General features: G+C 43.5%; 1 protein-coding gene across 12 annotated transcripts in view; it reads right to left on the bottom strand.

The window, feature by feature from the left end:
• PCYT1B (phosphate cytidylyltransferase 1B, choline) overlaps positions 1-22,772 on the bottom strand; it is a 126,286-nt gene that overhangs the window by 18,925 nt on the left and 84,589 nt on the right. For all 12 annotated transcript variants that reach the window (XR_014136806.1, XM_081793422.1, XM_081793428.1 and 9 more), the window contains 2 exons: positions 14,779-14,921; positions 11,913-12,101 (listed from right to left, as the gene is read on the bottom strand). Coding sequence is in view for 11 of the 12 variants with exons in the window: in XM_081793422.1 (XP_081649548.1) it covers positions 11,913-12,101; positions 14,779-14,921 (332 nt within the window). In the remaining variant the exon portion in view is untranslated. The remainder of the gene's footprint in view (positions 1-11,912; positions 12,102-14,778; positions 14,922-22,772) is intronic.

The raw sequence follows: 22,772 nt of genomic DNA, 5'->3' as shown, positions 1-22,772 counted from the left end.
TGGTTACTACAGCTTTGTAATATTGTTGAAATCACGGAGTGTGGTGCCTTCAGCCTTGTTCTTCTTTCTCAAGATTGCTTTGGCCATTTGGGGTCTTTTGTGGTTCCATACAAGTTTTAGGATTGTTGGTTCTCCTTCTGTAAAAAAAAATTGCCACTGAATTTTGATAAGGATTGCATTGAATCTATAGATTACTTTGGGAAGTATGGACATTTTAGCAGTATTAATTCTTCTAATCCATGAGCAAGAGATATCTTTCCATTTGTTTGTTTTCAGTTTCTTTCAGTATGGTTGACATACAATATTTTATTACTTTAAGGTGTACAATACAGTGATTCACCAATTATATGCATTATGAAATCCTCACCATGATCAGTATAGTCACCACCTGTCACTACACAGTTATTAAAATATTATTGACTATATTCCCTATGCTGTACTTTTTATCCCTGTGATTGAATTTATAATTGGAAATTTGTACCTCTTTATCCCCTTCACATAATTCATTCACCCACCCCCTGCCCTGGGGCAACCCCTAGTTTCTTTATTCATGAGTTAATGGGGTTTTTTTTTCATTTTGATTTTTAGATTCCACATAAAAGTGAAATCATGTGGCATTTGTCTTTTTTTGTCTGATTTATTTCACTTAGCATAATACCCTGTAGGTCCATCCATGTTGGTACAAAGGGCAATATTTCATTCTTGTTTATGGCTAAGTAATATTCCATTGCGTGTGTATACACGTGTGTGTGTGTGTATGTGTATATATATCTTTACACACATCACATATTCACTTGTGTATCAGTGGACACTTACGTTGGATCCCTATCTTGACTATTAAAAATAATGCTGCAACAAAGATAGGGGTGCATATCTTTTCAAATTAGTGTTTTTGTTTTCTTTGGGTAAATACTCCAAAGAGTAATTTTGGGGTTGTATAGTGATACTGCTGTGTTTAAATTTTTGAGGAACCCCCACGCTGTTTTCCATAGTGGCTGTACAAATTTACATTCCCACCAACAATGTACAAGGGTTCCCTTTTCTCCACATCCTAGCCAATGGTTGTTATTTCTTGTGTTTTTGATAACAGCCATTCTGAATGGTGTGAACTTAGGATCTCTCATTGTGGCTCTCATTTGCAGTTTCTTGATGATGAGTGATGTTGAGCATCTTTTCATATCTGTTGGCCATCTGCATTTTTCTTTGGAAAAAATCTCTATTCAGGTCCTCAGCTCATTTTTTAAATTGGTTTTGGTTTTGCGGTGTTATGTAAATTTTTTACATACCCTTACCAGATACCTGTTTTAATTCAGTAGGTTGTCTTTTTGTTTTGTTGATTGTCTCCTTTTCCATGCAAAAGTTTTTCATTCTGAAGTAGTCCCAGTAATTTATTTTTGGTTTTGTTTGCCTTGCCTGAGGAGATATATCTAGAAAAGCAGTGCTACAGCTGATGCCAAAGAAATGACTGCTTATGTTCTCTTCAAGGATTTTTCTGATTTCAAGTGTCACATTGAGGTCTTTAATCCGTTTTGAGTTTATTTTTGTGTATGGTATTAGAAGGTGATCCAGTTTCATTCTTTTGCATTCTTTTGTGTTTGCCCAGAACATTTGGTACCTGATTATACTTGGTTTCTCTCTGTTGAAGTTCTCACTGTGTTCATCCATTCTTTCCCCAAGTTCAGTGAGCATCTTTTTTCAAGTAATGTCCACACCCAACGTGGAGCTCAGACTCACAACCCCAAGATCAAGAGTCGCATGTTCCACCAACTGAGTCAGCCAGGCATCCTCGATGAGCATCTTTATGGCCATACTTGGAACTCTTTATCAGGTAAATCTGTTATCTGCACTTCCTTAAGGACTGTCTCTGAGGTTTTCTCTTGTTTTTTTCATCTTGAACATATTCCTTTGTCTGCTTCCCTGGACATTCTGTGTTGTTTACTGTGCATTAGATAAAACAGCCACCTTTGCCATTGTAGGAGGAGTAACTGCACATCAGAGATGAAACTTTACCATTCAACCCTGCCATAGCTCTTGGTTGTGATTGTCCAAGCAGTTTATTTTATTTTTAGTGGATCCCAGTGGTGGAGGGTATACCAAGGCCTGTCAGTGTTCCGAAAGGGAGGATCTCACTGGGCACCTAGATTCAGGCTGATTGGAAGCCAGACCTTCAGGCAACAGCTTTTAAAGTATGCAAATAGTGGCAGATTTCAGGGATACTGTGGGTTCTGTTCCTGATCACCACAATCAAGTAGAGTGAATCTATTTCAAAATAAAGTGAGTCAAAAGAATTTTTTGGTTTCGTAGTGCGTACAAAAGTTACGTTTACACTATAGCATATTAAGTGTGTGATAGCGTTATGTCTAAGAAATGCTATAAAAGTTTAATTTAAAAATACTTTATTGCTAAAATACGCTATCCATTTTCTGAACTTTCAGTGAGTCATACTCTTCTCGGTGGCAGGTCTTGCTTCACTGTTGAGGGCTGCTGACTGGTCAGGGTGGTGGAAGAAGGCTGGGGTGGCTACAGCAGTTTCTTAAAACAAGACCACAATGAATTCTGCCACATCTATTGACGCTCCTTTCGGGAGCCATTTCTATAGCTTGCGATGCTGTGTGACATCATTTTATTGACAGAACTTCTTTCACGAGTGGAGTCTGTCCTCTCAAACCCTGCTACTGTTTTACCAACTAAGTTTATGTAAGAGTCTAACTCCTTCGTTATCATGTCATCCACCTTCACAGCATCTTCAGCAGGAGTAGATTTCATCTCAAGAAACTGCTTTCTTTGCTCATCCAGAAGAAATAAGTCCTCATCCCATTCAAGTTTCATCATGAGACGACAGCAATTCAGTCACGTCTTCAGGCTCCCTTTCTCATTCTCCTGCTATTTCCACCACATCGGTAGTTTCTTCCTCCACTGACGTCTTAAACCCCTCAAGATCATCTATGGTTAGAATCTGCTTTTTCCAAACTCCTGTGAAGGTTGGTATTTTGACTTCTTACACTGAATCACAGATATCCTTAATGGCATCCAGAATGGTAAATCCTTTCCAGAAGGTTTTCAACCAACTTTGCCCAGCTCCATCAAGGGAGCCACTAGCTGTGGTTAGCTACAGCATTACAAAATACGTTTCTTAAATCATAAGGCTTGGAAGTCAAAATGACTCTTTGATCCACGGGCTGAAGAATAATGTTGTTTTCATGCCGGCTAACACAACATCCGGTCTCATTATATATCTCCACCAAACCCTTGGGTGACCAGGTACATTGTCAATGTGCAGTAGTATTTTAAAAGCAATCTTTTGTGTGCGGGGGCTTAAAATATTCAGTTAAACATGTAGTAAACAGATGTGCTGTCATCCATATTTTGTTGCCTTTACAGATCACAAGCAGAGTAGATTTCACATGATTCTTAAGGGCTCTAGGATTTTTGGAATGGGAAATAAACAGTGTCTTTAACTTAAGGTCACCGGCTATGCTAGGCCCTAACAAGAAACTCAGCCTCTGTTTTAAAGCTTTGAAGCCAGAATTTGAACTCACCTCTCTTGCTATCAAAGTCCTAGGGAGCATCTTCTAGTAGAAGGCTGTTTTTGTGTACGTTGACTGTCTGTTTAGCGTAGACACCTTCGTGCATTATCTGAGCCAGATCTTCAGAACAACTTGCTGCAGCTTCTACATCAGCACTTGCTGCTTCAACTTAACACTTTTATGCTAGTTTCCTTCCTTAAACCTCATGAACCAACCTGTGACAGCTTCAAGTACTTTCTTGTACCTCCTCACTTCTGTCAGCCTTCACAGAACTGGAGACAGCCTTGCTCTGGTTTAGGCTTTGTTTTAAGGGAATGTTGTGGCTTCTTTTACCTTCTATCCAGACCAGTAAAACTTTCTCCGTATCAACGATGAGGCTTTTTCGCTTCCTTATCGTTTCTGTGTTCACTTGAGTAGCACTTTAAATTTCCTTCAAGAACTTTCTGTTTGTATTCACAACTTGGCTAACTGGTTCGTGAGGCCCAGCTTGCAACACACCTTCCTCACCAAGCTTAATCATTTCTAGCTTTTGAATGAAAGTGAGAGACCTGGGACTTATCCTTTCCCTTGAGCACTTAGAGGCCATTGTAAGGTTATCAACTGGCCTCATTTCAGTGTTTTTGTGTCTCAGAGAATAAGTGGCCAAGTGGGGAGAGAGAGATGAGGAAAACAGCAGGTCAGTGGAGCAGTCAGAACAAAGACCTTTACCAATTAAGTTCACCATCTTACATGGGCACGATTCATGGTGTCCCAACACAAATATAATAGTAACATCAAAGTCCACTAGTCCTGCAAGTTTGAAATATTGCACAAATTACCAACACGTGACACAGACACAAACTAAGCAAATGCTTTTGGAAAAACGGTGCCAATTAGACTTCCTTAGTGCATGGTGGCCACAAGCCTTCCACTTGTAGAAAATACAGTATCAGCAAATAATACAAAGTGCAATCAGATGAAGCATGCCCATAGATACAGTCCTGCAGGACTACAAGCCAAGTCCTGCTGACCACCAGAGTCAGGTCATCGAGAGGTGCTCGTCTGTGGCACTTGTTAAAAATCGGGACACCTGAGCAGTGTACAACTTCCTTTCTAGTAGATACTGGTGACCTGGAGCAAGACAGAGGGTGAACACGAACATAAGGTCCTCTGGCCCCTGTCCTTAGAGTGCACCTCATTAGGTCCGTAGATCTGTGCCAAACCAAAAGCCCTCCCTCCGGCCCCAGCTCCTAGACAAATGAATACGCCTCTTTCAGCCTCTTTCATAGAAAGACTGGGGGTGTATTTCAGCCTACTGTCTCTGCAGTGCCCTGGGGGCGGTGGCTAACCATCAGAGGTAGAAGGTCAAGGAGTGTCCCCTGGTGGCAGCCCAGAAGACCAGGACACCAGACACAGGTACAGTCTCCTCTCCAGGAGCTACTGGTGCTCTGGTGGGTGGTGGAAGGAACATAAAATTAGCACCTGCCCTCCAAGGAGGTCTCTGGCCTGTAGAGGTAGGTTTCATTGGAAGCCTGCCCCTCCAGCCACAGCTATGAAGATAAGCTGAAAGGCTTATTTCTCCAAAAGATGATTGCCTGGGTCTCTAACCTCTTCCTGGGCCCTGGGGGTGGTAGATGGTCGAGAACTCTTTGTCAGTTGGTTACCGTCTTATGGGACCCTGGAGGGTAAGTTGCACTGGCTATCAGAGCCAGGAGATCTAGAGGTGTCCCCTGGGTGGCTACAAGATTGAGGTACCAAAGGAAGGTACAAGCTCCATTCTGGGAGATGGCAGGAAGCTGGAGTGACATAAAGGGGAAGTGAAAGATGGCATGCGCCAGCCTCTGTCCCTAGAGACTAACCCAGTAGGCCCCTAGGTGTGTGTTATAGATGCCTGCCTAGGCCAATGATTTAAGGTAAGCAAATAAAATTCTTTCACAAAGGGATATTATTCAGCTTTAAAAAGGAATGACATTCTAACACATGCTACAACACTGGTTAAATCTTGAAGACATTATGTTAAGTGGAATTAGCCAGACAAAAGGATAAACGGTGTGTGATTCCACCATGAGGTACCTAGAATAGTCAAACTCATAGAGACAAAGTTAGAAGGGGGATTCCTAGGGACTGGTGACGGGGTATTTAATAAGTACAGAGTTGCAATATTGGATGATGCAAAAGTTCCGGAAGTGGATAGTGCTGATGGTTGCACAACTATGAATATATTAAACGCCACTGAACTATATATTAAAAATGGCTAAAATGCTATGTTAGGTACATTTTATCACAGTTTGAAAAACTTACTAATGGACCTCACATTATGTAAATCTGTTCTTTGTAAAAAAAAAAAAAATGAACATATCATCAAGGTTTCTAAAAAATGTATCTCCTATATTAGATGCAAATACCTATTTGGTTTGCATAGGGAATCCACCAGACTGATTGGATTAGGGCCAAGAGTGTTTGTGGTGCAGGATAAACTGAAAACTTGCACCTGACCTAAGGTTATTCTCTCCTAGTGCTCCGGGAAAATGTCTGTGTTCACACTGTAAAACAGAAGAGATGCATTTTCATTTCAAACAGGAAATGAGTCTCTGTTTTCAATGTCAGTTAAGGACTATAGTGGCATATCATTCAAATTGATACATAATGTTTTTAAAATATAGCCTCTGTGCCTAGGGCACAATGTTTAAATGGAACGTGTCTGACCCTTTGAACAAAAATAGCCAAGTTTCACTAGGAAGGCCCTACCCCAAAAGCAAACCCTGAAAGCTGATTCTGCCTCCCCTGATCCTGGCTACTTGACCCTGAACACCTTGGAAATGAACAGCATTGCCACCAACATGACAACAATGCTTCAGAATTCAGCTCCTTTAATGCCCCTCCCTTGAGGATAGTCTGTCTTTCAGGGACATGCCCTCCCAAGAGGGGGAATACCAAGTTTCTGTTGGGAAGGCTTCCCTTTGCAGCTATGGTTGGGTTATAGGCTGTCTTCTAAATGTGAGTCAGGACTAGTTATAAGAATCTAGAAAAAAAAAAAGAAGCAAGTAGTTAAATAAGTAGAATTGTAGGTGGTAAGATTGAAAAGTAACCTTTTGAGCTCTGGTAATTCTTCCCTCAGACTGAATAAATGGGAATACATCCTCTATTACAGCAATTATGGCCCCCCAAAACCCCACCTTCTGGATTTATTCACATCCTTGTGTGGTATCTTCCCCAAAATATGCCCTGATTATGTGACCAATAGAATATGGCAGAGCAATCCTTATCAAAATAACACTAGCATTCTTCACAGAGCAAGAACAAACAATCCTAAAATTTGTATGGAACTAGAAAAGACCCTGAATAGCCAAAGCAATGTTGAAAAGAAAACCAGAGCTGAAGGCATCACAATCCTGGACTTCAAGCTGTATTACAAAGCTGTAATCATCAAGACAGTATGGTACTGGCACAAGAACAGACACTCAGATCAATGGAACAGAATGAACAACCCAGAAACGGACCTAGGAACATGTGGCCAACTAATCTTTGACAAAGCAGGAAAGAATATCCAGTGGAATAAAGACAGTCCCTTCAGAAAATGGTGCTGGGAAAACTGGACAGCGACATGCAGAAGAATGAACCTGGACCACGTTCTTAACACCATACACAAAAATAAACTCAAAATGGATGAAAGACCTCAATGTAAGACAGGAAGCCGTCAAAATCCTAGAGAAAGTAGGCAAAAACCTCTTTGACCTCAGCTGGAGCAACTTCTTAACGTGTCTCTGGAGGCAAGGGAAACAAAAGCAAACATGAACTCTTGGGACCTTCTCAAGATAAAAGTCTTCTGCACAGCAAAGGAAACAATCAGCAAAACTAAAAGACAACCGACAGAATGGGAGAAGACATTTGCAAACAACATATCAGATAAAGGGTTAGTATCCAAAATCTATAAAGAACTTATCAGACTCAACATGCAAAAAACAAATAATCCAGTGAAGAAATAGGCAAAAGACATGAATAGACACTTCTCCAAAGAAGACATCCAGATGGCCAACTGACACATGAAAAAATGCTCAACATCACTCATCATCAGGGAAATACAAATAAAAACCATAACAAGATACGACCTCACACCTGTCAGAGTGGTTAACATGAACAACTCAGGCAGCAGATGTTGGCAAGGATGCAGATAAAGAGGATCTCTTTTGCACTGCTGGTGGGAATGCAAACTGGTGCAGCCACTCTGGAAAACAATATGGAGGTTCCTCAAGAAATTAAAAATAAAACTACCCTACAACCCAACAATGGCACTACTAGGTATTTATCCAAGGGATACAGGAGTGCTGTTTCGAAGGGGCACATGCACCTTAATGTTTATAGCAGAACTATCCACAATAGCCAAAGTATGGAAAGAGCCCAAATGTCCATCGACAGGTGAATGGATAAAGATGTGGTATCTATATACAATGGAGTATAAGTCGGCAAACAAAAAGAATGAAATCTTGCCATTTGCAACTACGTGGATGGAACTGGATGGTATTATGCGAAGCGAAATTAGAGAAAGACAAGTATCCTATGACTTCACTCATATGAAGACTTAAAATACAAAACAGATGAACATAAGGGAAGGGAAGCAAAAATACTATAAAAACAGGGAGGGGGACAAAACAGAAGAGACTCTTAAATACAGAACAAACAGGGTTGCTGGAGGGATTGTGGGAGGGGGGATGGGCTCAAAGGGTAAGGAGCATTAAGGAAAACACTTGTTGGGCTCAGCACTGGGTTTTATACATAGGGGATCAATCACTGGAATCTACTCCTGAAATCACTGTTGCACTATATGCTAACTAACTTACATGTAAATTAAAACATAAATTATAAAATGGAAGGCTGAAAAAAAATAAATTTCCAATAGTAATTACCACCAAAATTTCAAAGTAATGATGTATATAAAGGATACTTTGACATCTCTTCAATTCCTAAAATTTGATATTAAAATATCTGTTATTTCTACTGGTTGGTTACAAAGCCACAAATTTTGCTGGGAGTATTGTCATTTGTTACCTACATTTATAATTGGAGGGAAAGCTGTATTGTAGGTGGAGGTTAGTAATTATAAAGATACTATTTTTTTTTTCATTCAAGTTCACTGACCCTCTGAATTCTATCTACAGCTCTCTCGGGTTAAGATCTACAGATTTATTTTATTGAAAATAAACTATGCAAGAGGAAAAAAGAATATGGCATAAATGGATTGTCACTTCAGCTATTACATCTTAAAAGGCTAGCTTTTCTCTTGACTGCAACTTCATGACAGACCCTAAATGATAACCACGCAGCTAAGCTACTTCCTGACTTTCAGAAACTATGTGAAATAATATGTGTTCTTTTTAAGTCGCTAATTTCGGGGGTAATTTGTTACCAATAGATAACATCACCACGGGCACCATGATTTCTGCTTACTTAAGAAGACAGCCGCCACCACCGCTCCTGAATCTAGATGACCTGGCCTAAAGTGCCATTTTGGCAACGGGCTTGGTCACAAACCCTTAATGTGGTTTCGGTACATCTGTTTCTCCACAGTGCCATAGGCTGACCAAAGGAGGGTGAAGGACGAAAGTGACTGTTTCCCGTGGACATTCCTATGGTGGACGATACAGTGCCGGCCAGGAAAAAAAGGCTGGGGCCCAGCCTCCAGCCCAGTACCTCCAAATGTCTGGGAAACCATAGGAAAGTTTCACAGTTTTCCTAGACCTTTGTAATTTATCTAGAACGCAGCTATGATACTCCCTTACTGGTAGTCAAAATGCATAGAGTAGATAGAAAAAGGCTTTGGAAAAGGGTTAACCTGCTATACAACTTCTAGACTGTAACAACATGGTCCTCACCACGACTTCTCACTCTGATGTGGAAGGATTTGGATTTTCTATGACAGCTCTTAATAGAAAGCATGAGGTCACTTGGAGGAAAATCAAAGACTCTATACTACAAGGAACAAGCACAAATATTGCCTGGGTACAGGTGGGCAGCAAAAACGTACGAGTCAGGTTAGAGGAGGCAGCAGGGAATAACGGTGGGCAATGGCGAGCTCATGCCCTCCCTGAAAGAAACTTGAGAACGTTTTTGAAGGCCAAGCAAACCAATTCTGCCTCCTGAATTTGAGCCAAACACCAAGCTGTACCAAGTCCTGTACTGAGCACCATAAGCAATAAAAGGCTAAGGGTATATATCTGTATCAATCTATATATATGATATTGATATCAATATAGATAGGAATACGGAGAATTATACCTCACCATCTCCTTTGCAGATGCTAGAAGGTTCTGTGTATAGGTCCATGCATCCATTAAATCCACACACATTTATGGAATACCCACTATAAAAAGCTACATGTTATACCTCACTCCAATTCTGCCAAATTTTGTACTTTAAATCCTTCTATTTCGTGCTTTTCCAAGTTTGGGTTATTTGTAACAGTACCATATTTGCAGGTAATACACATCCTCTATTTTAAGAAATGAGTTCCAGTCCCAAACCCACAAATAAAGAATTATTATAATAATAGCATATTCATGAAAAGCAAATTACTTATCTTGGCGTTTAACATCCTTGTAACTATTCCTGTACTTTTAATGTCAACAGAAAAAAAGCAATGTCTAAGTCTGGCTGATATGGTAAATTAATGTTAATAACAGTTTTGACACTAATAGCAAGTTTTAAAAAGAAAAACCTCTAGACTCAAAGCTGGATTTCATTTCTTAAAAATCACCGCGGCGTGCTGTCACCAGACTCCTCTAGGACAATTCCCGTTATGATTTCACCTTCACTGGGAGCCCGAAACGGCTAAGATCTACCAAGTTGCTATGAAATTACATTCCTTCCTTGCCGAGGCTCACTCCAGGTGGAGAAAATAGCTACCCTCTTGAGTTAGGACACCAGGGCTCCTCCACAGTGACACATTTCTGAATCTCTGTAAGCAAATGAATACCCACCTGGTTTCATTGAAAACAAAACACCACCAGCGGCGTGTCCACCCCCTGGAAATGAGTTGTGGATAGTGAACCATTAGGGTACACACTAAACTCCTGGAACTTTTAGACCGGATGTTAGAGATCCCATGGAATCCCAGAGAACAGGTTCTGCACTTTGTTTTCATGTTCTTCCCTAACACTGTGCGTAGACAAGGACGTGGATACATGGCCCGTAAATTAAACTGATTTGAGCTGAAAACTTGAACAGGCCCAGGGGAAGTGAAAAGGAACCCAGCACTGGGCTCCTCCACTGTTACTAGCTCTTTCTAGAAGTCCTCGAAATCTCAAGCAGCCCCTTGCAAACCCTCTGCCCCTCTCAGACTCTGCCACTGGGACCCGATTGGCGCACAACACCCACGTCTATAATCATGTAGAGGCCACTAGTCTTTAAGCAAAGCATCTCTTCCACCTTCTCAAACGTTCTTTTTCTATTACTAATTGAGTGTTTTACGTTTAGATAATCCTATAATGAACCAGCGCAAATGAGCACAGAGGCAGCAGTGACAACCCATCAATAAAATAATTAAGCCGAAGTGGATTTTGTTAGAGACTTCTCATGTCATAATAGGAAATCTAGGCTATTTAAAATCAAGGAAATCAAGTGGAATCACTTCTCTTTGTTTTAAAAACGAAGGTTGGCTTTGAAAGATCTCTTTCATGGAACCCCTATTAACGCTGCTGACAATACTGGTTCTTCACCTCTAAGTACATGCACAAGAGAAATACCAGTGGAATACAAGGTAGTTTCCAGAATTTTCTTTTCCCTTTTCATAGTGTTCCCTCAGAATTGTGTGTAGAATTTCGACAAGACTCTCTGCGCTTTCTCTGTTTTAAGATTGAGATCATGGTCTCAGTCCCCTAAAACTTTCTCCTGACACATACATGCCATGAAACGACGGGAAAATCAGGGCATGACAGTGCAGAGGCAGAGCAAAATCCTGCCTCTTCTCTTATGGCCGATGGAAGAGCAGGGTTCCTGACCAAAAAAGGTGACGGATGCTGCTAGGTTTCTTTTGACCTTCCTCCCCAGGGTGATCCAAGAGCCCATTAGCTTTGTCTCACAACACAAATTCCATGCCACCACTGACCCACTTGACTCTGACCCCTAAGCTTTGCCTCATTTCCAACTGAGAGACTACGATGAGCTAGAGAACCAACCTCTGCAGCAACAGACATTAAACAATTACCAAATGGCTTCAAGGTCTGAACAAGAAATAGAAACAGAGACCAGAACTGGCTTCGGGTGCTATGGGGTGCCAAATTGAGGGATAAAGCAGAACCTAAATAAAGAAATGATGTGGACCTGAAGCCACTTGGGCTGATGCCCAAATTGGGCTGAGATAAGGGACACCCTTGAGTGGTTCCATGAAAGTGAAGACAAATAATTACATACCCATGCACCGTCAGGCCCAAACAGCTCCAGGAAGTTGCCAATGAATTCCCTTGACTTCTCTTCCCACTTTTGAATTAGATCATGACTTTTTTCTTCTACTCTGTTGACAAATTCTTTTGATCTTTCCTCCACGTTCTTGACCTTTTCCTTCATCTTGTCTACCTGGTTTTGGAAGCGGTACTTCTTCTCCTGATCAAAAATTAAAGGAGAAAGAGTGATTTAGCCAAAAGGGCATGAGAGAGACCATTCACATCAATGGTCTTTTTATTTCAACTCATGTTTGTTCTTAACCTAAGGAGTCAGGATGTTGCTATTTCCAAGGGCTAGACTGATGGGAAGGCACATCTCTTGTAAGAAAAGTCATTTGTCATTAGTCTACTTGGCTATGTGAAATGAAATACAAGTGATTTTAATATTCCCTGTCTTGTAAACATCAGAGTTGAAGTCGCTTATGTAAGAACCAAAAATATGTATTTGTTGCTTACTACAGGTAGATATTGGGTAAACACCCCCCCAAATTTTCCTGGGATTTAGACAAAAGTACGAATTGTACATAGAATGGTCACTCACAGGCTGCCTGAATTCTGTTTTACTGGGACACTATTAAAACCAGTACTTACTGTTTGGAATAAATAGGCAACTGACTGGGACTTAAAACCCATGTGTTGCACTAAAATGTTCATTGTAATGACATTTTTCATGAAGCTAATTGAACTGCATCCATTTCCTTGGTGATGAAGAAGTCTTTTGTTCTGATAGTTTCTCTGGATTGAGGCTTTGTTCTTCTTATAGCCTTAATGCAACAATGCTATACCTATGTGCCTGAAAGGCCCTGTATGTTGGGCAGGTCAGAGGTCACCTCTAAACCTCGGTTGCCTCATCTGTTAAGTGGGGTAATTTTCATCTCTATCCCCATCGAGTTGCTGTAACAATTAGATAAGATTATGCACATAAAGCGTTTGGCACAAAGCCTGGTATTTAGTAAAAATTTAGTATGTGTTGGCTGTTGGATTACAATTAAGCAGCATAAGCATTTAATCGTGTTACCCGACCAGAGTATCAAAACCATGAAAATAACATGAGATGAAGGGTCTTCCCCTCCATGAAGTCATGACACATTTTCTCCTCGAGGGGCAATCAAGTTTTTTCTTCACTACATGGGACTAACGTTCCTATCTCAGAATTCTTGGGGACACTTGGAATATTGCACAACTAGGTCAGGATTCCCGGACTAAAGCTTACTGTGGCCTTGGGGTAGGATGTGAGCTAGGTATGTGCTGTCACTTGGCTACACATACTACAGGAGCGTTACATACAGCTCTCGGGCAGCACGGGACGGAAGGAATGGGTGCCGCGAAGCGGGAGGCTGCCACTGCCTCCACCTCTACTCTGCTTGAGGGACCTTGGCCAGGTCCCCTCTGAGCTCAGCTTTACTCCAGTCTCAATGCAGAAACTCGAACTGGGTGACCGGCCCCTCTCAGCTTCCTGCCACCTCTGAGGTTCTCTGATCCATCTACATGCCCATCGAGCACATTTGATTTTCCCTGTGAGCTGCAGCCAGGCTTGCTGTCACAGCAAGGCCATGAGCGCATCCACAGTGACTACACGGTTCCTTGAGCTAAGTGGCTTATCTAAAGGCTGTTGGAAGAGAACGAGCAATAACTTTTGGAAACGGTTTGGCTTGCTTGGATGGCTGACTGGATTCAATTTAAAAGAACAGGCATTTAATTTATTGAAATAACCAGGGCTTTATTCTCTATAAGATACCCAATGATCACTTCGACAGAATTCTTTTCAGCCACTTGCTCTGGTACCACTTGAACCCAACATTTTCTATTTTGTTGCCCGACTCGTGTGAAGCCACAGTGTAGACTCCCAATGCCCCCTGCTTCGTGAGCACAAATAATAAGCACGGATCAACAATTAACAAACCCCTCCTCATCTGGAAGGTCCCAATGACCGACTTGTGTAAGCTGCTGGACACATACGGCTGCACATCACTGTAAGCCTCTACTTTTGTAGAAAAATCACTCTTGAAAATACAACGCCTCTGGAGGGCGGTGTTAAAATTCAGTATGGAGGAAGACTTCTTGTTTCAATCAACGTCGTCCCCTCCTCAGAGTCTGGGCAAATAGACTTGTCCAGATGCACTCACATCACCTTTAGCAACTGGACTGGCCCTCTTTGCTTTTTAACAGCCTGTTTTAGTTGTTTTCAAGTTGTTTTAACAGTTGCTCTGTTATTAAACTAACAGTAGCTCTGTGGGAACAATACGGCACAAATACAAAAGGAAGCCAAAGACATTAGGCTTTATTTAACCAGCTGTAATTTCTCTGGACAGTGATGATGATGATGATGATGATGATGGCTGTTAAGTTTCTAATGAGCATCTGTAAGGCCTTAATAAAATGAAAATTTTGAATTCATTGCCTCTGGTTTCGCTTTTCATTGCCTTTGCCTTCCTTCCTTCCCTTTGAGGGGAAGACAACACTTGCCTTTCCCGAGGGCCCATCTCCCAGAAACCCTTCCCACAAGTCTGAGAACAGAAGAGGCAGCTTGGAGCAAGGGGAGGGGAGGTAACTCCTTTATAATATGTGGAGCTCGCTACCGCGTGCTTTGGCTGACTTAGGTTAGCCCTTTGGACAGTGGTTTCTCCATCTGTAAAACGGGGATAATACATCATCGGGTCGTTGTGCAGACTGAACCGAGACAATGAATATAAAACATCAGGAAGACAGTGGCACTGGAATTTAAATAAAAACTTTTTAGGAAAGAACACTATATGGCATATAGTAGACATCCAACAAATGGTGGCAGTGCTTGCGTGACATGATGGTTGTCACAGGATACCGGGCGGCACACTTACATTTATAAAGCTGACATTTAGTTCCTTGGCTGTGTACCCTCTCTGGAGGTTGCGTCGGGCATAAACATCATAGTCACGGACAATTCTGGTGATAATGTCTGATGTTGAGATGCCTTCCGTTCTCTGTGTTGGAACAAACATTCCTGTTCAAATAGCAAAGAGGAGATAAAAAGAAAAAAGTAAGACCTGTTTTCTTTACTAGCTCTCTTTTCCGGGACAGAGTTGCAGCTCCTGGGTGTGTGAGGGAGGCGTTCACACGTGGCCCCAGGTGGCTGTTCCACACCCGGTTCCGCACACTTCCTCCCGCCACAACACTGCATGCTCGGCCCCCCGGACCTGCTCCCTGGAGGCAGCGGGCACGAACCTGGCATTGACTCATACCAAGCCTTGGATCCCCTTCCCCGCTCGCACCAGCCACGGTGCTTCTCCTTAGTCTGTGGGGTCCAGCTTCAAGGTTGTGCCCCTGGGAAGCCTTTCCTGCCATCACTGAGTAGAATCCACAACCTCTAGGATACAAATGTGGCTTCCATCAACACAACTATTTTATTTTATTTTTTTTTAACGTTTATTTATTTTGGGGACAGAGAGAGACAGAGCATGAAGGGGGGAGGGGCAGAGAGAGAGGAAGACACAGAATCGGAAGCAGGCTCCAGGCTCTGAGCCATCAGCCCAGAGCCTGACGCGGGGCTCGAACACACGGACTGCGAGATCGTGACCTGAGCTGAAGTCGGACGCTTAACCGACTGAGCCACCCAGGCGCCCCTCAACACAACTATTTTAAATACCTGCCTCCTTGTCAAAAGGGGAATATTCTGAAAGTAGAGATTATGCCTCGACTATCTCTGCATTATCAGCCCCCAGCTCAGTGCCCATTCCTGGCACATGGAAGGTGCTGGATAAATGCAAATGAAACGAGTAAGTGAACAGAGCCTAACAATTGAGCCAATGAATTAGGTCGTGGCCCAACTTCCTTTCTTCCCTAAGGAAGTCTGCATCTCATCAGACTGAGGAAAAGATGAAAAAGTGTACTATTTCGTTGTCTCTGATTTGAAGACATGCCCTTGGGATGCTAGATGACTTTATCTCCCTAAGAACAGTCTACTCTGGGGGTGCCTGGGTGGCTCAGTCGGTTGAGCATACGACTTTGGCTCAGTTCATGATCTCACGGTTCATGAGTTCGAGCCCTGCGTCAGGTTGTGTACAGACAGCTCAGAGCCTGGATCCAGCTTCAGATTCTGTGTCTCCCTCTCTCTCTGTCCCTCCCCCACTTGTTCTCTCTCTCTCTCAAAAATAAACATTAAAAAAATTTAAAAAAACAAGAAGAGTCTACTCTGCTTGGTGGTTTCACCACTCAAGACTCTTTCATTTAGAACACATGGGACTGAGTAAAAATAAGCACAGAGAATTCCAAGTTCTAGGAGACTTTCTTTAATGTCCTCAGAGATCTATTTGGGTGAACAAATACAGGGCTATCAAGAGGTCACAAATGTTATCGAGACAAGAATGTGGTTTATATTCACACTTGTGTTGTCAAGTGAAACATGTTGGCAATTAAGATATTTCTCCCCAGTGTGATTAGGGCCACTCTGAGATCTCAGGGGTGGGACAGCATGATGGACAGGGCCTGGGGACAAGGGTACTGGGTTCTCAGTTTGGAGACTTGGGCAAGACTCACACCTCAGAAGGCAAGTTACTTAACCTCAGTGTCCAAAACTGAGAAGTGAGGCGGCCGGACAAGATGGCCTTGGGATCATCTGCGCCACCTCCCTCTCCCTCACTCAACTACGTCCAATCCGTCTCCTTCCAGGCACCAACCTACCTCCTAAAAAGCTCTCTGACTCACCCACTTTTCTTCACCATTATCTAAACCAATCTAACACCATCTAGTTCAAAGATTACAGCAAGAGCCTCAAAACCAGTCTCCAGCGATGTCATTTTTGGTGCCCTCAATCCACTCGTCATGTGGCAAGAGCCATACTCTCCAGTCCCATCTCAGACCCTCTCCCCCACTTCATTGCCTGAGCCAAGGCCCCTGGACTACACTGCCAATAGGGGGCACCATTCTCACTGGGTTCTGTAGAGCTGTGTGACAAAGTGGGCTTGCCTGAGCCCCCCGACACTGGGCTTCGGTGTCCTGAGAGGGCTGGGCCCATCCCCTCACTCTGCCACACATGTGCTCTCTACTCAGCTGACCCCCTGTCATCCCCTGGGTTTCACCGTTAGCGTCACTTCCTCGAAGCAATCTCTTAACCCCCAGACTGGCTCTTCAGGCTTTCTTTCTCTCCCTTCACATATTCCAAAGTCTGTAGAAAACAGCTTATTCAATAACTGCCTTCCCTACTTGACAACAAGCTACACGAGGGAAAGAACTCCTGTCTTAATCTCCTCTATATTCTCAGCACTGGGTGACAAGCAGGCACTGTAAGAATATTTGCTGAAGAGCTGACTAGATGAACATTGATCTCTGAGTGTCTTTCCAAACCCAGTTCTCTTTGATTCTATTGACACTGATGAACTTTTCAGTCTTCTGGCCCCTCCTAAGGTGTCCCTTTGAGCTCTCTTTTGATACCATGTGTACATTCACAGTATCAGCAGCAGGCTGGCACTGCTGACGTTTGAGACAAAGCACCAGGCTTCTAATATTCTGTGGCTCAAAGACAGAGCTGGGGTTTACTACTACGCCCAAAACTTCTTTTATCACTTTCTGAGAATAAGGACTCCAACGCAGAAAACCAAATGGAAGGCAGAGGACACAAACATCCAAACACATGAATATAAATAGCACCCAAGTGACCAGCTGCGCAGGGGGCTCTGGTGGGCGGGGAACACTGAGTGGTCCCAAGCTGGGGGGCCGAGACAACATCCCCACCTTGGTGGCGGAGCAGGGAGCTTTCTGGGGAGGGCTATGTCCCATCTGTCAGCAGGCAGACGCTTTTCCCACACCCCTGCTGCCTGGTGACATATTAAGAAGATTTCTAGTTACTAGTAGATTTTACCAAGTCAATGAGACACTGGTGACATGAGCTCACCCTTTCTGTGAAGCCACAGAGCGAGGTCGCTGTGGCTGAGTTACCGAAGGTTTAGGGCGGGGACAGACTTGCTTTGGCTGGTGGGGAGGTACGTCTCTGAAAGAAGCCAAGCCCTCTGCTGACATAATGAGGCACCCGGCTTCCTCCAAATCCTAATTAGTGCTCTGCTAAAAATATTCAGTAATGAGCATGATCAGAGAACCTTTTTTATCGTGCTTTCCCGAATTGCAGTGTTTGGTTATGGAGCTATTTTAAGAAGCAGCCAAGCACATGTTCATGAAGGAAACTTTCGACAGTAGTAGGCAATATTAGCAGGATGATGAGGACCGTGGACCTGACAGCCTACTTCACTTAAGCTCCATCCTTTCATCCAGCTTTGCTGGAGGGTTTTGACATGTAGTTCCGACAAGCAAAGCAGAGTGCTGTAAAGTTTAATTCATGCCCTCGATATCTCTGGCTTCATTTAAAGTGACTTTTGCCTTTCAAAATAGACCTCAGTTAGAATGCAAACGCCACATGTGGATGCCTGGGCCATTTCTGAGCATCTTTCCCTCACCGTGAATACTCGGGCCTTCTCTCCTACGGCTCTCCCTTGGTGAGGAATCGGCAGAACAGATCAATGGCCCCGTGCATACGTAAAGTCACGCAGAGTCTTATGCCCGTGCTCCCAGGCCAAGTAGAAAACCACCTGACTACTCAATGCGAAGATGGGAATTAGGGTAGATTAAATATGGGCACAGTCCCCTTCCCCTGGAATCTGAGCTGGCCTGAGTGACTTGCTTGTAACCAAGAGAATGTGGTAGAAGTGACGCTGGCTGACCTCCAAGGCTAGGGCCAAAGAAGCCTTGAGGCTTCTGTCGAGATTGCCAACTCTCCAAATGCCTCCTCTTAGGACACACATTCTTGGAACCCAGCCACCATGCTTTTTAGAAGCCCACGCAACACAGAGAGGCCACAGGTAGGCGCTACAGTGTCAACCCCAGCTGAACTCCTTGCTGACAAACGACCACCCACTGCCAGCCATACAAGAGCACCACCTGGGACCTCCAGCCCAAGTGGGCCTTCAGATGACTACAGCTCCAGCCCACAGCGGAGTACAACCATTGGAGAGACCCCAAGCAAGAACCACCCAGCCAAGCCCTGGCTGAAATTCTGCCCTACGAAATCACGAGCAAAATAAAGTGGCTCCTAATTTGTTATGCAACAATAGGGTGCTCCATTGCTTTGAGTCAGGAAATTATTGGGCCTGTTCCTTTACCCTAAAATCAGGAATGCAACTTTTTCTTAGATCACTAGAGGCTACTCACCAAGAAATGAAACCACGACCAAATGCATGTTTTCACTCTCCAAGGTAGGTGAGAAGCTATCACCCCAGGAAATGTTGATTCAATTCACCCTGGAAGTAACCCTGGGTGAACCAGATACCTGGTCTAGATTCTTGCTACTCTGAGTGAGGTCTATGGACTTACTGTATCTACCAACCTGGGAGCTCGTTAGAAATGGGGATCTTAGGGCACCTGGGTGGCTCAGTCGGTTAAGCGTCCAACTTCAGCTCAGGTCATGATCTCATGGTTCGTGAGTTGGAGCCCTGCACTGATAGCTGATAGCTCAGATCCTGGAGCCTGCTTTGGATTCTGTGTCTCCCTTTCTCTGCCCGTCCCCCGCTCACATTCTCTCTCAAAAGTAAACATTAAAAGAGTTTTTTTAATAAATAAAAAAGAAATGGGGATCTTAGTGGCACCTGGGTGGCTCAGTCAACTGGGTGTCTGGCTTCAGCTCACGTCATGATCTTACGTTGTGTAGGTTTGAGTCCTGTGTCGGGCTCTGTGCTGACAGCTCAGAGCCTGGCGCCTGCTTCTGATTCTGTCTCTCTCTCTCTGTCTCTCTCTCTCTCTCTCTCTCTCTGCCCCTCCTCCGCTCACACTGGGTCTCTCTCTCTCTCTCTCTCTCAAAAATAAACATTAAAAAAAAAAAGAAATGGGGATCTTAGGTCCTACTAGACCTACCGAATCCAAATCTGCATTTAAAAAGATCTGTCAGAATGTCTCCTAAGGCAAGGAAAACAAAAGCAAAAGAAAACTATTGGGTGTATTACAAAGGTTCTGTACAGCAAAGGAAACAAACCAACAAAACAAAAGGACAACCTACTGATTGGGAGCAGATATTTGTAAATGACCTATCCCATTAGGGGTTAGTATCCAAAACATATAAAGAACTTATACAACTCAACACCAAAAAAAAAAAAAAATCCAATTAAAAATGGGCAGAAGACATGAAGGCATGTGAAAAGATGTTCACATCACTCATCACCAGGGAAATGCATATCAAAACCACAATAAGACACCGCCTCACATCTGTCAGAATGGCTAAAATCAAATACGAAACAACAAATGTTGGTAAGGATGTGGAGGAAAAGGAACCCTCATGCACTGTTGGTAGGAATGCAAACTGGGGCAGCCACTGTGAAAAAGGCTATGGAGGTTCCTCAAAAAATTAAAAACACAATTACCCTAGGATCCAGTAATGGCACTACGAGGTATTTACCCAAAAAATGCGAAAACTCTCATTCAAAAAGATATACGCACCCCTATGTTTCCTGCAGCATTATTTACAATGGCCAAGATGTAGAGCAACCTAAGTGTCCACTGATAGATGAATGGATAAAGAAGATGTGGGATATATGTACAATGGGATACTACTTAGCTATAAAAAAATGAAATCTTGCCATTTGCAATGACATGGATGGATCTAGAGGGTATAATGCCAAGTGAAATTAGTCAAAGAAAGACAAATACCATATGATTTCACTCATATGTGGAATTTAAGAAACGGACAAATGAGCTAAGGGGGGAAAGAGACAGACAAACCAAGAAATAGACTCTTAACTATAGAAAACTGATAGTTACCAGAGGGGAGGTGGGTGAGGGGATAGGTGAAACAGGTGATGGGGATTAAGAGTACACTTATGATGATGAGCACTGAGTCATGTACAGAATTATTGAATCGCTATATTGTACACCTGAAACTAACACTCTATTTTTTTAATTTCGATTTTAGTTAACATACAGTGCAGTATTGGTTTCAGGAGTAGAATTTGTGATTCATCACTTACAACACCCAGCGCTCATCACAAGTGCCCTCCTTACTACCCATCACCCATCTAGCTCATCTCCCACCCACCTCCCTCCATCACCCACAGTTTGTTCTCTATCATTAAGAGTCTCTTGTGGTTTGTTTCCCTCTCTTCTCTTCACCCACCTTCCCATATGTCCCTCTATTTTGTTTCTTAAATTCCACCTATGAGTGAAATCATACAGTATTGGTCTTTCTGATTGTATATAACATTGTATGTTAACTGCACAGGAAGGGAGGGAGGGAGAGAAAAGAAAAGAAAGGAGGAAAATAAGAAAGGAAAGGAAGGAGGAAAGAAGAGGGGAGGAGGGAGGGAGGGAGGGAGGGAGAGAGAGAGAGAGAGAGAGAAGAAAGAGAAAAGAGAAAAAAGAAGAAAAAAGAGAGACAGAGATCTTGTGGGGATCTGTAGTCACATTTACATTTGACAAGCTCTGGTCTATACCAGGTCCTTCATGGCCATTGTAGGGAAGGAGTAGCTGGCTCATAGGTCAGATCTTCCAAAGACTGAAAAAGGTAATAACCTCCCTATGCCATAACCCACCTCCTTACAACTGATTCATCAGCCAGTTTCTCCGCACCTTCTCCCCTCCTACCCCTGCCATGTTCCTCAGCAGCCTTCCAAGTCTGAAGCATATGGGGTTTCCTTCTTGGAACTTCTTATAAACAAGACAAGACTGGCATGTGAGAGTGTCAGGCCTCTTGTTCTTACCCAATGCTCCTGACCACCGCCAGGGGGAGGCCTTTCTGAGAACACAGCACAGACCTGACGACCAGCCCTGGTGCGGGGTGCATGGAGCTTCCCCAGCTGGCCCCAAAAGGGTTTGAACCAACGAAAACACCATCAGGAAGACTAAGTATATTATAGGTAACAGAATAATTTTCTGAAATATTATCCAATGTCGTGTTCATTTCTGGGGATGATGTCTGTCCTGAGGTCCTGTTGGCACTGACGGGGAGACCTCCATTATCTCAGGGGAAAGAAGCTGCAGCTGAGAATACAGGAGAAGGCGTTCAGCTTCTGACTTCTGAAACGGGCTCTTTTGAAGGCTCGTTTCAAAAAGAACAGTTTTGAAAGGTAAGGCTTTCACTTGAAAGAGCCATGCTTTGAGGACTACAAAAAAAAAGGTTTTCTAAATCCCAGAAAGTGCCCCTTTCATTACTAAGAAGCAGAGGCTGAGTGGACTCAGAGTGAGGAGTGTTTTCCTCTAAGCCTTGGAGTGGGGAAAACATGCAGTTCACCACGTGGCAGCGTCTTACCCTCCCGGCATAGGAAAAGCCCCTCCTGAGATCGAGGGGAAAGAATCCGGAGAGGGATAAGGAGGGGAAGGATGGAAGTGAGAAAATGTGAGCGGGGCCTGTCCCTTGCCCCCACTCAGAATCAAACTCCAGGGGCAGGGACAGGCAAGTGAACCCATTAGACAGCCCAGACCAGAGGGGCTGGTACCCCATTCACCTTCAGGAACTTTGGGAGAAAATGGTCTCCCAGAGACCCCATGCCAACATGGGGAGGCCTCAGTAGAGCATTCCTTACAGTGGGCGCGTCAGGCGGGACTGACATGGCCCCTCCCACAGCTGTCCAGTAGATTAGGGAAGACATTTGTAAAGTTCCCAGGGGCCCTCTGGAGAAACGCTGAAGGTAGCGGAGATTTAAAATCTGCATGACCGCTGGGCGGCACACCCAGAGCATAGGGATGGGATCCTGTAGCAGAGGCTGTGGCAAGGACAGGCCAAATGGAGAGGTGGCTGGATGTCAGAAGGCTGTGATGGGGGGCTTCGTCGCCACAGATGATGGCTGAGCAGGTCCGGTACCATACAATGAAAGATAAGCAAGAA

The sequence above is a fragment of the Panthera onca genome, chromosome X, assembly GCF_046562875.1.
Source record: "Panthera onca isolate mPanOnc1 chromosome X, mPanOnc1 haplotype 2, whole genome shotgun sequence".
Lineage (NCBI taxonomy): Eukaryota > Metazoa > Chordata > Mammalia > Carnivora > Felidae > Panthera > Panthera onca.
The sequence above is the reverse complement of the archived record's forward strand: the minus strand, read 5'-3'. Positions and strand labels throughout refer to the sequence as shown.